Genomic DNA, 15,670 nt, shown 5'->3' on the forward strand with positions numbered 1-15,670 from the left:
ATTATCCTTCTCTTTCATCACTTGGATTATGAATTTGAAGACAGAAAACTCAGCCCTGGTTTCCTTCGAATTTTCAGTATTCCTTTAATAATTTAATAAATGCTTATCGTTTTATAATTATAAAATATTTATATTTCTGTAAAGAAATTGGTCCCAAATTTTAATTGTGTTTTGTTACTCAGTAATTACTCTGGTATTTTTACACAAATTTAAAATCAAGTGGATAGTCATTTAAAATTCGCTGTGAATTAAATCTTTTTAGAGATCACCTTTTTACATATCAAGCTTTTAATGTTGTGTCATTTACCTATATCAGTCAGACCCACTTGATGTGAGCAACTAGAGTTACATACTGAAGTGTCTTGGGAGTGTCGATGTCTTAGAAAACAATGCACTCATGCAAGGAGAGGATTTATTCAGACAAAATGGGACTGCATACGGCTTCAGGTGAGCCTGCACACGGAGACTCTTGATCACCTATTGCTTCTCTCAGTGGATCTTCAGGTTTTGCGATTCTTGACCTCTATATCACTGTGAGTGTTCTCCTCACTAGACGGAAGCGTGGGCAGGGACGGTTCGTATTCAGGGTGCCCTGTGGCAGTCAGCCTGAGTTTGGAACCTCGGCTGCTACTGCGAGAGTACCTGCTTCATACAACTCAGAAGGGATAGGAAAGGAGGAGGAAAAGGGGAAAGTTCTGTTACATTCTGAAGACTCGCCCGGTGTCACCCCATACAATGCCGATGAATCGTTGACTGACGTGCCAATGTGCCCTGGAAACTCTCATTCCAGTCACAGCGTTAAAAAAGAAGGAGGAAGCTCAATGTACCCTAGTTCTCCTGGGACACGTGGGGCCTCTGTGAGTCGACGTCAACTATCCAGCACAAAGGGGGGTGGGCGATACATAGTACTAAGTCAAAACTGGGCTTTGAAAGTAACAGAACTGATAAGAGATGATAAGATGGAGGGAGATGTTAAAATATTTTAATGATCATCAAAATGGTGTTTTACAGAGAATACCATTGCCTTCAAGTTAATTAGGACTCACAGCAACTTCATAGGCGAGTTCACTGCCCCATAACGTTTCTGAGATGGAACACCATCTTTACAGAAGCCAACTACTCTGTCTGCCACAGAGCAGCAGGAGGGTTTGCACTGCCCACCTTCGGGTTAGTGCTTAACAAGTGAGATCAAATATTAATAGGAAGTCCAGATTCCCGGGAGAAAGGCTCTCCATTTTCTCTTTATTCTGAAGCACTTCATGGCTTTCCAAATCATGTGTTCACGCAAAGAGTAATTAGTAAGGTCTTGTTACACCGTAGACCCAGCACTGCTCTAGCTACCGGCGACGAGTGTCACTCATGGTGACCCCATGTGTGTCGGAGCAAAACTGTGCATGCAGGGTTTTCCGAGGGTGAGCTTTTGGAAGTAGAATGCCAGGCCTTGAACGTGCTTTGGGATGAGGTCAAATTGTCCACCTTTCAATTCGTAGCTCAGTCCTTAACTGTTTGTGCCATCCAGGGGATCCTGGGACACAGTGTTTGGCTCTGGCTATAAATAGATGGGAAAACCCTTGTCGCCTAGAACTCAGTTAAAAGAGAGACAGGCAGCAGACAGCTAATTACAGGGTCGGCTGGATGTTGCCCTGGTGGAAGGAAGCATGCTAGGCAAGGGGGCAGGTGGGAGCGTTGTTTGTTGTAGAAGCACCGCTAGGCTGAGGAAACAGTACCATGAATCCCCAGCCAAAGTGGCTCTTCTTCGTGACCCGTATATGAATTTTTTATTGGTCCATTTGTTTGCTATAAAATATTAACAGACTATTTTCCCTCTCACAGAGTTAATGTGCCATGCCATTTCTTGCTTTTTCTAATTCTGGCCAAGGCTCTGTCAGTGGGGACTGGGTAGGGAGGGGGGCAAAAAGGGCAAAGAAACAAAAGGTCTGCTTAGCTAGTGGAATAAAGACATCTGAGGAATTCAGTGCCACACAGGAAAGGTTTTTCAAGGCTATATCATAAGACTGGATGAGCCAGGGGAGGGTCAAGTCTGAGGGTATGTGGCCCAGCCCCAGCTAGCAGTGCTGGGAGCCTGCTAGGCATGGATTTGATGGCATTCAAGCAATGTTTAATCCTTTATTCAAGCTTGGGTAAAACAAATGTTTTGAAAAATCATGTACTTTAACAGAAGGTTCCTTTCAGGAAGTGAAAATAGTACTGAATATAAAAAATGCTGTCCGTAACACAGTGTCTATATCAGAGGACACCCCAGTACAGAGGCATTTCATTGTATAAAACTATCTACAGAGATCACACTTTACAGAGCACAAAATGATGTGGTTTTGAGTCACACAACAATTGTATGTATATTTCCATAATTTTACTTTCTGGGTCAGGAGTAGACTGTGTTGTATTTTCTTTCATCCTAGTAGATAGCAATAATGCTGGACCAGTTGCCAAGAGAATGGAAAAAGGAAGTGAGAATGTATCACAAAGACTGCATTGTAGGATTACTGAGTCCTTACTCAACAGCATGCGCTGGGCATGAAAGGATCAGTTGAAAATGGGGGTGGGGTGGGAATAAATCTCATAGCCTCTTTGTGTTAGCTCTCTATTTTTGCTCAACTACTCATCCACCCTTCCTTCCATCCATCCATCCATCCATCCATCCATCCATCCATCCATCCATCATCCATTCCTCACCACACATCCACCCACCTACACTCTATCTGCTCAATATTAATTAAACATCTTCTGGATACTCACATTCCTAGGGAAGTCCAGGCTGATTGAAGAATTTGACTGTGACTACCAGATTAGTAGTTCTTTTAGTCATTAATAAGGTACCTTCATTAGTCCCTGGGTAGCACAAATAGCTACATGCTTACCTAATAATCCAAAGATAGGCAGTTGGATACTGGCACAAAGCAGGGACCCAATAGAAAGGTCTGTGGGGCAGGCCCCAATACCAACTATGTGGGCCCCACCCCCGAAAAATCCACTTCAGAGGACAGCACTGAAGCTACAGCTCAGGGACTGGGGGCTGGCTGATCAGAGCACACAGGGGCAAATGAAGAGAGAAGGAGAGAGAGTGGAACACATCCTGGCCCATCAAACCTGAGGAAGTTATTCCTCATCAGAGCAGACAAGGCACAGTGAAGATGATAGGGCCAGCTCCACCATGAGACACGACATCCCTCACTGACCCATAGCCTACAACGGACAACGCTGGAGATACAGTGTGGGAATTGTGCTCGATCTGACCCCACCACATTGGGGCAAATGCCAAGGGCGTGCAACAGAGCAGCAAGGGGAGCAGCAAGGGGAGCAGCATGGGGAGCAGCATGGGGAGCAGCAAGGGGAGCAGCAAGGGGAGCAGCATGGGATACCAAAAATCAACTTTGGGGCCAGGGTGTGGCACCCCATCCGACTCGACTGGAAAGCACTCCTAAAGGTCAACAAACAGACCTGAAACTAAATAGGCTTTTCTTTTTCTGTTTTCTTTTATTGCTTTGTTTTCTCTGTCTTGTTTTTGCACTTATTATAGTCTCTGCATGTCTATCTAGATAAGATAAACAATCCAGAGAAGAACACAACAGGACTGATGGTTCCAGGGGGACACGGGAGAGGGGGAAATGGGGGAAAGGAAAGGGGGTGTCAACCAACCCAGGACAAGGGAGCAAGTGATCTAAAATCGATGGTGAAGAGGGTATAGGATGGCTGGTGGGGCTTGATCAAGGGCAACAGTAGCTGAGAGGAATTACTGAAACCCAAATGAAGGTTGAACAGGATAGAGGGACAAGAGGAAAGTAAAAGGAAATAGAGTAAAGAACTAGGAGGCAAAATATATTTATAGAGGTTTAATTACTGCCATGTACACATGTATATTTATATAACGATAGGGAACTAGATCTATGTACATATATTTATATGTTAAATATTAAGGTAACAGATGGACATTGAGCCTCTACTCAAGTCCTCCCTCAATGCAAGAACACTTTGTTCTAATTACTTGGGATTTCGTGAAGCTCACCTTGCCAACATGATCGCTGAAGACAAAACTGGTGCATAAGTAAATGTGGTGAAGAAAGCTGATGGTGTCTAGTTATCAAATGATAAACCATCTTGGGTCTTAACGACTTGAAGATAAACAAGCAGCCATCTAGATGAGAAGCAACAAAGCCCACATGAAAAAAGCACACCAGCCTGTGTGATCATGAGGTGTCGGTGGGATCAGATATCAGGAATCAAAGATCCAGAACAAAAAAGTCATATCAACGTGAACGAGGGGGAGTGCAGAGTGGAGACCCAAAGCCCTTATGTAGACAATTGGACATCCCCGTACAGAAGGGTCACAAGGAAGAAATGAGCCAGTCAGGGTGCAGTATAGCACCAATGAAACATACAACTTTCCTCTAATTCTTTAATGCTTTCCTTCCCCTTCCCACTATCCTGACCCCAATTTTACCTCACAAATCTGGCTAGACCAGAGGATGTACACTGGTATAGGTAACAGCTGGAAACACAGGGAATCCAGGACCAATACATCTCTGAAGACCAATAATGAGAGTAGCGATACCAGGAGATTAAGGGGAAGGTGGGGAAGAAAGGGAGAACTGATCACAATGATCTACATATAACACCTTTCCAAGTGGACGGACAACAGAAAAGCAGGTGAAGGGAGACATCGGTCAGTGTAAGACATGAAAAATTAATAATAATTTATAAATTATCAAGGGTTCATGAGGGTGGGAGGGAGGGAAAAATGAGGAGCTGATACCAAGGGCTCAAGTAGAAAGAACATGTTTTGACAATGATGATAGCAACAAATGTACAAATGTGCTCGACACAATGGATGCATGTATGTCTTGTGATAAGAGCTGTAGAGCCCCCAATAAAATGATTTTTAAAAAACAAACCACAAAACAAAGGTGGGCAGTTTGAACACTCTCCAAGGCCCATGAAGGAAATGCCTGGGAATGTTTCTTAACGATCACAGCCATTGATAACTCTATGGGCACAGGTCTACGCTGACACGCATGGAGTCCCATGAATTGAAATCAACCTACTAGTAAGTAGCAACTAGTAACTAGTAACTATCGCTACCAGCAAGAGATTAGAAAAGGGGAGCCAGGAAGACGCTTTGAGCAGGGGACTGACCTGCTGGCAGGCCGTCGATTGCACTGGAGTCTCCATGCTCCAATGCAGGCCCAGCACAATGAAAATACATGATATTTTAAAAATCAACTTTGCCTGAATCCCATTTTCCTGCAGATAACATGGAATCCAAGTATAGCTGTGACCTCAGCACTGGTACCTGGGACTTTGGGGGAAGCTGCCTGTCACTTATACCTTTCGACTTTGCCATTCTCTGTCTCACCCAGTCTGATGACATTACATTGAAAAACTTGTTCTGTGTGCCACTGATATCAGATGTCAAGACAGGTTTTTTGGCTGAAAGAGCTTGTTGGTTCAAAGAGGTCTTTTATGTATGCAGATGGGGTAGGTAGGATCTCATTTTATTTTCCTGATGCCTCCTCCTATTAATCAGCCTGTCATGTATATCAAACGATGTTATTCCACATCTTATTTCTTACATATATATTTACCATATCTTTCAAACAATCTCACTGAATTTTTTTAAAGCACAAGCACACAATGCAGGATATTCTTTATCAGAAATTTATTTATTTAGAGATTTAAATTTCAGATTTTCAGCTTTTAAAGCACTGGAGACTTTTCCTAAGGGGAGTGTAAAAGCCTCTGACCGACGGCAACTGTGTGAATTCCCATTATAGCCCCTCAATAAAGCCCTGTCTAGAATTCCTACCATATTTCAATAACCCAGAATAGCTCCTTACCTTATGACTAAGAAAGAAAACAAGTGATATGATACTGAAAGCAAAAAAGTTGTCAGTTCATCTGACTATGAATCAATGCTCCATAAGATGAACCCTGACCCAAGCCAAGGACTTTTAAATTGCTTCCTATGCACGTAAGAGTCGGATATTAAATAGGGAAGACTGAAGAATTGATGCATTTGAATTATGGTGCTGGCAAGGAATATTGAAGGGACCAAGAAATGCCAAAAGAACAAGTAAATCACTCTCGGAAGAAGTCCAGCCAGAATGCTCTTTAAAGGCAAAGATGGTAAGACTTTGTCACAAATACTTTGGACATGTCTCCAGGAGTGACCTAGAGAGGGACACCATGCTTGGTACAGTAGAGGAGCAGTAAAACAGAGGAAGGCCCTTGACAAGATGGATTGGCACAGTGGCTTCCGTAATGGTCACAAACTAGAACAGTTGTTAGGGTGGTGCGGGACCGGGTCGTGCTCTGTTAGGAGTTGGAGCTAAGTTGAAGTTTTAGGTACTGTTATGGACTGAATTGTGTCCCCCTCCCTACAAAATAAAAAACAAATAAACAAAAAAACTCACTGCCATCGAGTCAGTGCCAACTCACAGCTACCCCCGTGTGGTTCTCTGAGACTGTATCCATTTATGGGAGTGGAAAGTCCAGTCTGTCTCCTGCAGCGTGGCTGGTGGCTTTGAACTGCCTACTCTGCAGTGGATAACCACTATACACATGTGCTCTATTTTTTTTAATTTAAAAAATACTTTATTGTGTCTAAGGTGAGAATGCTCACAGTTAGTTAGATTCCCATTTGCCAGCTCACGCACACATTGCTGGGACATCTGTTGCAGTCCCTACAATGTGACAGCACTCAGCATTTCCGTTCCACCCACCCTTTCCCTTGTCTGGTCTCCCTGCTCCTCCTGGCCTTTTCATCTTTGGGCAAATGTTGACCTGTGTAGTTGATTTTCTTAAGGAGTAGATTCCTCATAGATGTTGGGGGCTCGTATAACTCTTTTCACATTTTATTGGGGGCTCGTATAACTCATCACAATCCATACATCAATGGATGCAAGCATGTTTGTACATATGTGTTTTAAACACTAACTTTTATTCATTTAGTTCGCCATTTGTCTGTCAACGTGTCCTATGAGGGTGACTTCTGTGCTGCTGTGATGTGGGAGCTAGGCCATCAATATTTCACATACCAGCAGGAACACCCAGTATGGAAAAGGTTTCAGCAGCACTTCCCGACTGAGACAGACTAGGAAGAAAGACCTAGAGGCCTCCTTCTAAAAAATGGCCAATGAAAACCGTTTGAAGAGCCGGCAGAACACTCTCTGATTTAGTGCCTGAAGGTGAACGTCCCGAGGCTCTGAAAATCAAGAGGAGCTTCCTCTTCAAAGCAGAGTTAACCTGAACGAAGTGAAAGGAGCAAAGCTTTCAGGATGTTCGTTTTCTTGGCAAGCGTAACTCAAAATGAGAAGAAACATCTTTGCACATCCATTACTAACAGGGATATGGGATGCAGAAAGCATGAGACTGAAAATCAGGTATTGTCCCAAATGAAATGGAGCACACCAGGGAGCCTAAGTGGACCGATATTGGCCATTTTGGTTTGGAAAACCATGATATACGACTGCAGGAATAACAGATTGAAGAGGAATCACATCAAATTCATCAGCAAAAAGAACATTTCAAGATATATATGACAGAACAATGCCCATATGCCTACAAGAAAGAACAGTTAATATGAGACTAGTTTCCAAATTTATGCATCAATTCTAAAGATTAAGAAATTAAAGTTTTGTTTTTTTTAACCAACAATGCAGTTTGACACTGATCAGCCATGCTGGTGATTGGAATGTGAAAATTAAAAACACAGGAGGAGGATCAGGTGTGAGAAAATAGCGCCTTGGTGATAGAAATGACACCACAGATTGCATGAGAGAGTTTTACAAGACTGATGATCTAATTATTACAAATATCTCTTCTTAACATCAACAGTGACTAGTCACACAAATCTCACCAGATTAAATACACAGGAATCAAAATCATTACATTTGTCACAGCCCTGGTAATATAGTAGTTACTTATGGTGTTGTAATCCAGAAGGTTAGCAGTTTGAAACCACTGGCCGCTCTATGGGAGAATGACTGGGGATTGGGGCAGACATGGGGTGCTTTCCACTTCTGGAAAGAGTTACAGCCCCAGAAACTCACAGGGGGCAATTCTACCATATCCTATGGGGTCACTATGAGTCAGCATTGACTCAATGGCAGTACGTTTGTCTTTCTGAGTTTGGTGGAAACAGGTGATGGAGAAGCTCCAGATGATCAGTCATAAGGACAGGGGTCGATTACAGAGCGGACCATCAAATGCCCCCTTACACGTGTGCGTTGAAACAGAAGAAAATGAGACAAGAGCCAAAGCATGACCTTGAGCATATCCCATTCGAATTTACAGATCACCTCAAAAAATAGACTGGATGCACTGAACACTAATTACCAAAGACCAGATTATTATGGGATGACACCAAGGACTTTTTGCATGCAGAAAACATAACATTATTAAAAAAAGACAGGACAGGAATCAAAGATTAAAAGGGACGTCAGAAGAGACTCCGAAACTTGATTTTGAATGTAGAGTAGATAAAACAAATGGCAGAAATGAGGTGAGAGAGCTGAGCACAGTGAGTGATGCAGGCAGGATCGCAGGAACAGGTGGCAGGAATGCAGGATCGCAGCACTTGCCAGACCGAGCCAACATTTGGCCGTTTTAGGAGGCAGCACATAGTTAAGAACTAACGGCACTGAAGGAAAAATTCCACGCTGAATGGAAGGTGTTGGTGTTAATTAGGGCTTCAGGAATGGCCAAAATGCCAATTGAGATATTTCACCAAATAAATGAAACACGATACTGAGAAAATTTCAGGATAGCTATCTAGCCTAGTGACCGGAAGATATCTATATTTATATCCATTCCAAAGAAAAGTGACCCAGCAGGATGTGGAAATGATAGAGCGATATTACTAATGTTATTCATAGTAAAGGTTTGCTGAAGAGAATTTTTCATATGGTCACAGAAATTCAAGTCAGATTCAGATGAGGATGTGGAACAGGGATGTAAATTTTGGTGTCAGATACAGCTTGGTTTCTAACAGATAAGAAAAATATGTTTGTACTTTCTCAACTATGCAAAGACATTCAGCCCTGTGACCCACAATAATTTATGGATAATATTTTGAGAAATGAGAGTTGTGCAATACTTCAACTGTGCTTGTGTGGAACCTATACATAAACCAAAGCAGTTGACTGCCGAGCACGTAAACCTAGGAGCGGAACTACATGCAGGTGGACATGGGATCAGGTTCAGAGGAGACGTATTAACAACCTGCGATAAACAGAAGATACCAATTTTCTTGCTGAGTGTGAATTCTTGAATTCTTTTATGATGAAGATTAAAAAACCCAAGATCTCAAATATGGACTACACTTAATATAAAGAAAACAAAATCATGATAATTGAAAATACTGAAGTTGTCAAGAATTTAGTTTTATGTGGATTTACAATCACTACTCATATGAGCACCAGTCTAGAAATCAGAAGAAGTATTTTCGGGGTAAATCTTTAAAAAAAACCTTTTTAAAGTCATAAAGATGTAATTCTGGGGACAAAGGTATTCTTGACTTAAGCCATAGCCATTCCAATTGCTTCATAAGCATGGGAAGGCTGGATCATGACTAAAGAAGACTGAAGAATTGAAGCATTTGACACATGATTATTGACAAAGAATAATGAATATGCCACGGGCTGCCAGGAACCACCCCTCTCCGCAATCTGTGATGGAAGACATAGTCAGAATGCTCCTTAAAGGCAACGATGGTGAGACAGCCCATACTTTGGACAAGTCATCAAGAGGAGTCTGTACCTGGAGAGAGACATGGTGCTGGGTAGCAACAAAAAGAGGACGTCCTTCAATGAGATGGACTGACCCAGTAGAGGCAACACGGGGCAAAGGAAGGGTTACAGGGAGGGCACACGGCCAGGCAGTGTTTCCTTCTTGCAGGCAAAAGTCAGCGCACAGAACATGCCTGTGGTTGTAATCCCACAAGAAAGGCTGTCTATGGAAGGCTAACGAACAAGATAAATGCAGAGGCATCCTGAGATATCTCCTATGAGACATCCAGGGACTAAATAAAGGAGAGACCAGTAATACTGAGGCCAAGGCTCATGGAGATCTCCAGGGACCCAGGAGGCTGAAGCAGACGAGACAAGGCCTTTCCTCCAAAGCCCGCAGAGAGTCCTTTCCCCAGAGCCTTCCCCTGGAGCCGTGCTTTGAAATGGACTTCTAGTCGCTTTAGAGCCAACCACGTGTATTTCTCTCACAGTGGCAATGGATAACTAAAACAGGTACCCAGTGTATGGCTTCAACACGTGCGGTAGAAATAGAGGCGGGTCTGGGCCCGAGGCCTGTGAGTTGCTCTTCAGTCAATTTGGGTTCCTAGTAACTCCTTGGGTTACAGAGCAAGTTGGATCCATGGGGTTTCTTGGCTAGGATACCATTGGAAGGACTGGGATTAACATAAGGCTCATAAGGAGAATTTACACAATTATAATTTATACCTAGATCCCTTGCAAAATTTTTGAAGGCTACTTTTTAAAATAAATCATCTTATTAGGGGCTCGTCTAGGAGACTCACAGGGGCACTTCTACGCGGTCCCACCGTGTTCACCATGAATCAGAATGGACTCAGCGGCAGTGAGTTTGGTTTGGTTTTGGTTCTCAACCATGTCCCTATCTAGCATTTCTTTTTAACCTGACACCTTGCTAAAGTATCACCATTGTGTTTCTGAAGAGCATTCTGGTAATATCCCGAGAGTGATCCTCTTGTTCTTCTGGCCGCCCACAGCACATGAAATATTCTTCACCCACACTGCACTTCAAATGCATCAATTATTCTCTTTTTAATTATGCAACTATTGTATGCATATGAAACAATTGAAAAGGCCATGATTTGGGTAAGACACACGTACTCATTAAAGTGATGTTTGCTTTTTAAACTTTAAGGAGGTCTTTCAGTTGATTTGACCAATACCGTAGGTCATTTGATTTCTTTTCTATTTTTTTTTTACACGAGTATATACGATGTATTCTGTAACAAGGGGGAAAAGACTCAAAATCGCTTGAGGGAGGGATGTAAGAATCCAGTGCAAATAGAAGCTTTGCACTGAAGATCCATTTCCGGTCACATTGCCAAACCTTATAGATTATTTCACCATGGGCCAGTTAGCTTTAACCTCTGGCCAACTCCCACATTAGTCGCCAGGGAAAGGCAGAGATGCGAGGGGCCAGCCGCACATCTAACTCCTTGGTCACGTGTCTCCTCTGGCCATGACCCTTGGTGGTAGGTGTTGATAACCTTACTTTGTAAGATGAGGCCAAGGTTGCCTAACCCAGGCCAAATCTGCCGACCTACAAGTCCTTCTCCAGGAACAGGAAAACCCATGGAAAGGCAAGACCCACTGAAGGCTGAGCAGGACACTATGTGGTGTGAAGAGTTAATAAATTACAATAAACATTGACCCAGAAACTGCTGAAATGCACGGCCTAAGAGTAGTTACTGGCGAAGAGCAGGCCCAGCTTCTGTTGACGCCTTCAGTAATTGTTGGACGATTCCAAGTTCACAAGAAATGGATTCTACATAAATGTGTAGGCTGGCTATCCAAATACAGGTCTGAAATCCTGAAAGTGAGACCTTTAGCTAAAATGAAAACCTTTGCCATATTTTTTGAACTTTAAAAACGATGAGGAAATCATGCGCATCCTGAGTGAGTGACTCATAAGGTCAACTTGAAAAACAGACACCTCAAAATTCTTTTAGCGATATCCCTGCCCATCAATACGGGCTTCTGCTTTATCAGCGGATTCTTCAAAAAGAGCAGACATCCCGGTCTTGAATCACAGCAGCCCCGATGTCTGACCTTGCAGTGCTAAACGCTTACTTCAGGACGTGGGAGCTCTGGGATGGCAACTTTCACCCAGCCTTCCATCACCGTTTTTTTGCTTTCTGGTACAGAACACGACACTGCGATGAAAGCCATGAACCGCTTCAGCCTTTTCACCTCCGCTGCTGCCCTAATGACTTCCCCCACGTACAACGGCGCTGGAAAGTTAATTTCCTGAGAAAGAAATACACAGCCTGGTCCTGGCATTTTGGTACCCAAGAGGGCAGAAATAAGTCCATTGATCAAAACGCCATGCACAATTGTCTGCCCAAACTTGGTTTGTTTGGCAAACTCTTGGTTTAAATGCAAAGGGTTGGCATCCCCTGTTAATTCTGCAAAGAGAGCCACATCCCTGTGTGTGAAGGCCCTGCTGAGCTCAGCCCGGTCGCCGACTCTGATGTGTACGTGCTGAAGGCGCTGCCTCTGCAGCACGGGCTGGTTCACGCGGATGCTCTGCTGCAGCCCGCCCCACCAGAGGCGCTGGCCAGGCATTCCTGAAAACATCTTCGGCAGGCACAAGTTCATGAGCATGGGCTTTTCAACTTGCTTCAGCCTTCACACAGCATGCGAGCTCCAGAGTCGTTTTGAGAGTCTTCCGAAATTGAAGTCTCTTCAGTCCAACATGAGTTCCCTACTATTACCAGACAATGCAAGCAGAAAGGGAGAGACCTGAATCACCCTGAAAGCACATTTTCTGCCTTGGTACGATCCTAGCAGGGTCAAGGAACTCCACAACCTGACAAGCCCACTGCTGCAGATTCTCAAAACGGCCGACAAGGTCTTCTCTTCATACGTCAGGATGTCCAAGGGCAAAGCAGCACCAACCTCCCCAAAGAGGTCCTTCAAAGCCGAGATGATTAGCTGTTTGAACTGGGCAGCACTCAGTCTGACCCCTCGCTCTTGAAACTCTAGGCAGACCTTCATGTAGTGGTGCTCAGAGGGATTTTTGTAAACTATTCTTTCATATGTGGTAGGTGAGCCAGGTAGCTCTTCCATTGCTTCCACACCTGGCGCGTGGCTCCTACGTCACCAGAGCGGCCGACGGAGCCCGCTCCCGAAGGAGGGCTGCTCTGACCTGGGCTTCCACGTGCCGACGCCGAGGTGGCCACGCTTGATGTTGCCCGCGACGCTTCCTTCGCGGCAGGAAGCCTTCAGGGCTGGCGACGTGCACCCTGAGTCTCAAGCCTGGGCCGAGACAACTCCGGGCTGGGGGACGCAGGCTTCGACCTGTCCCGCCCCCGGAAGCTCTTTTCTATTTTTATAAACAGTTTTATTGGATCATAATCCAAATATCATGCAATTCAATAGTTCAATCATATCAAGATGTGTTTGATAATCATCACCGCCATCAATTTTAGAATATTTTCTTTTGCTATTAGCTCTCCATTGCCCTCCAATCTCTCATGCCACAGCCCCAAGGAATGCTCCATCCAGTTAGTGTGTCTACACAGTCACTCAGCCTGGATTCCACGCACCCATCAAAATAAAAAATACAAAACAAACAGTAGATTTCAGCCTAGTTTTATCTGTCTCAACCCACTTTGCAACGCATTCTGTAGGCCAGCAAGGTTTTCCACGTCCCTGGTCCGTGTTCAGAGAATTCGCTGGAGGCGTCATCCTCAAGTATTTCCCTTCTCCTTTTTTTTTAACCGCTAGTACTTTCAGAGGCCTCCAAAGGAGGATCGCAAAAAAATGTTGCTCTTTAACCATTTAAACCAGCTGCTACATTTTAATCGACGACAATCCTCTGTCTGAAAACCTGTCTATTCACATCCTTCAAAGGAAATCATAAAAGGCTTAATCTATGTGCAGATCCCGCAAATGGATTTGGGCTTCCACTGTCTCCACAGCCTTCTGCAAACCAGCAGTTCACAATTTGAGCTCTGATACTATTCCTGCTTTGAATTTGGTTTATATTACTTATAATCCTTGGATCACACGGGCTGGTGCGCTTCTTCCTGTGGATTTAGCTGATGCCTCATTTAGATGGCTGCTTTTCTGAAGGCAAGCCTTTGGGACCCCAGATGCTATTCTTTCTGATAGTCAGGCACCGGCTAGTTTCTTCACTATGCCTTGCTGTGCACCCAAACCTTCACGGATCCCTTCGTGAGGGCACGTATCCAGCAGGGTGATGTCGTAAGAATGAATTCTTCTTATATTGGTGTGAAAATTAAGTGCCATCCCCAAATCCATTCATATATCAAGGGTTAATATATAATTTGATTTCTTAACTGCTGCTTCCAATGGACATTAAAAGCTGACCCAAGAAAAATGAAATCGCTGACAACTTCAATTGAAGTGGTCAATATTTGAACTGTACATGTCGATCAAATAACATATATTTCCAAAGTCATTTAAAAAAGACAAACAAGCTAGTGGAAGTATTTTAGGGAAGGATGACTGATTCACTAATGGGACAATATCTTTCACTTGAGAAATATTTCATTCTTCCATCACAGACTAAGAGGCCTGTGCAATTTGGTCACATTTTAGAATTGCCCGAGGAGCTTTCCCAAATCCCAGCGTCTAGGCTGGACCCTCGATCAAGGAAGGCAGGAAGGAGAGAATTTTGGCAGATGGGCCTACAATTAAGCACAAAGTGAACATGGCAGGTTTCATAACTCGTGAGCAACGATATGAGCTTGGGATCAGGGCTCTGGGTTCAGGTTCTGGTTCTGACACTAATTAAGTCAACTTGCAACTACGGCCAAGCAGGGTCTACTCCTGCAGATGCCTCATGGCTAAGAGGTCAGATTTGAAACTCAAGGCCAGAGTGTACTGCTATAAGCAAAGGGGCAGCAGAGCCTCAAGACAGAGAGAGGCAGGACCAGGGGAAGGAGGCCAGAGAAGCTCTACCACTGTGGTGGGGCTGAAGTGATGGAGGAGGAACAACTTTAAAAAAACAATTTCACTGGGGGCTCATACAACTCTTATCACAACCCATACGTACATCCATTGTATAAAGCACATTGGACATTCATTGCCCTCATCATTCTCAAAATATTTGTTTTCCACTTAAGCCCCTGGCATCAGCTCTTCGTTTTTCCCTTCCATCCCCACTCCCCCTCCCTCATGAACCCTTGATAATATATAAATTATTATTTTGTCATATCTTGCACTGTCTGACATCTCCCTTCACCCACTTTTCTGTTGTCTGACCCCCAGGGAGGAGGTTATATGTAGATCCTTGTAATCGGTTCCTTCTTTCCACCCCACCTTTGCTCCACCCTCCCGGTATCACCACTCTCACCACTGGTCCTGAAGGGATCATCTGTCCTGGATTCCCTGTGCTTCCATTTCCTATCTGTACCAGTGTACATCCTCTGGTCCAGCCAAATTTGTAAGGCAGAATTGGGATCGTGATAGTGTATGTGTATGGGGAGTGGGAAGCATTGAGGAACTAGAGGAAAGTTGTATTTATCATCGTTGCTATACTGCACCTGGCTCATCGAGGGAGGAGGATCTTTTTGTCCATGATTGTTCCCATTGATCTAGTAGCCACGGCTATCCCTCTAGTACTTAATAAAGCTGGTCAACCTATCCATCTCTGGGTGAATCCATATTCTGTAGACACTGGAAAGAAGTCTGGGCCTCAGATCCAGGTCAAATGGGTATACTGTGGGAGAGTATGTGGAGGCAGAGACTTAGAAGAGAGGTGGAGTAGGAATGATTGTTGCCCGAAGTTTGCAGAAATTGGAAGAGTCATGAGTGCGGTGGAAGCAGCAAACTGGATGCACACCCATCAACGTGGCACCTTCATCACACTGAGCTGAGAGAGGAAAAGGAGAACGTGTGGATGTGCATATATGTATATATGC

General features: G+C 44.0%; 3 protein-coding genes across 3 annotated transcripts in view; all 3 read right to left on the minus strand.

Annotated features, from left to right (window-relative positions):
* The window catches only part of DPP6 (dipeptidyl peptidase like 6), an 890,123-nt gene that overhangs the window by 130,243 nt on the left and 744,210 nt on the right, over positions 1-15,670 (minus strand). The gene's annotated exons all lie outside the window — the stretch shown is intronic.
* LOC142448535 (hydroxyacyl-thioester dehydratase type 2, mitochondrial-like) lies at positions 11,838-12,383 on the minus strand. Its single transcript, XM_075550500.1, has one exon. It carries the CDS (start codon positions 12,381-12,383, stop codon positions 11,838-11,840), a length of 546 nt encoding a protein of 181 aa, XP_075406615.1.
* Positions 12,387-12,998, minus strand: LOC142449003 (ribonuclease P protein subunit p14). Its single transcript, XM_075550776.1, has one exon. The coding sequence runs from the start codon at positions 12,846-12,848 to the stop codon at positions 12,465-12,467; it is 384 nt and encodes a 127-aa protein (XP_075406891.1). The 5' UTR covers positions 12,849-12,998; the 3' UTR covers positions 12,387-12,464.

This window comes from Tenrec ecaudatus, chromosome 5 (assembly GCF_050624435.1).
Source record: "Tenrec ecaudatus isolate mTenEca1 chromosome 5, mTenEca1.hap1, whole genome shotgun sequence".
NCBI classification, from domain to species: Eukaryota; Metazoa; Chordata; class Mammalia; order Afrosoricida; family Tenrecidae; genus Tenrec; species Tenrec ecaudatus.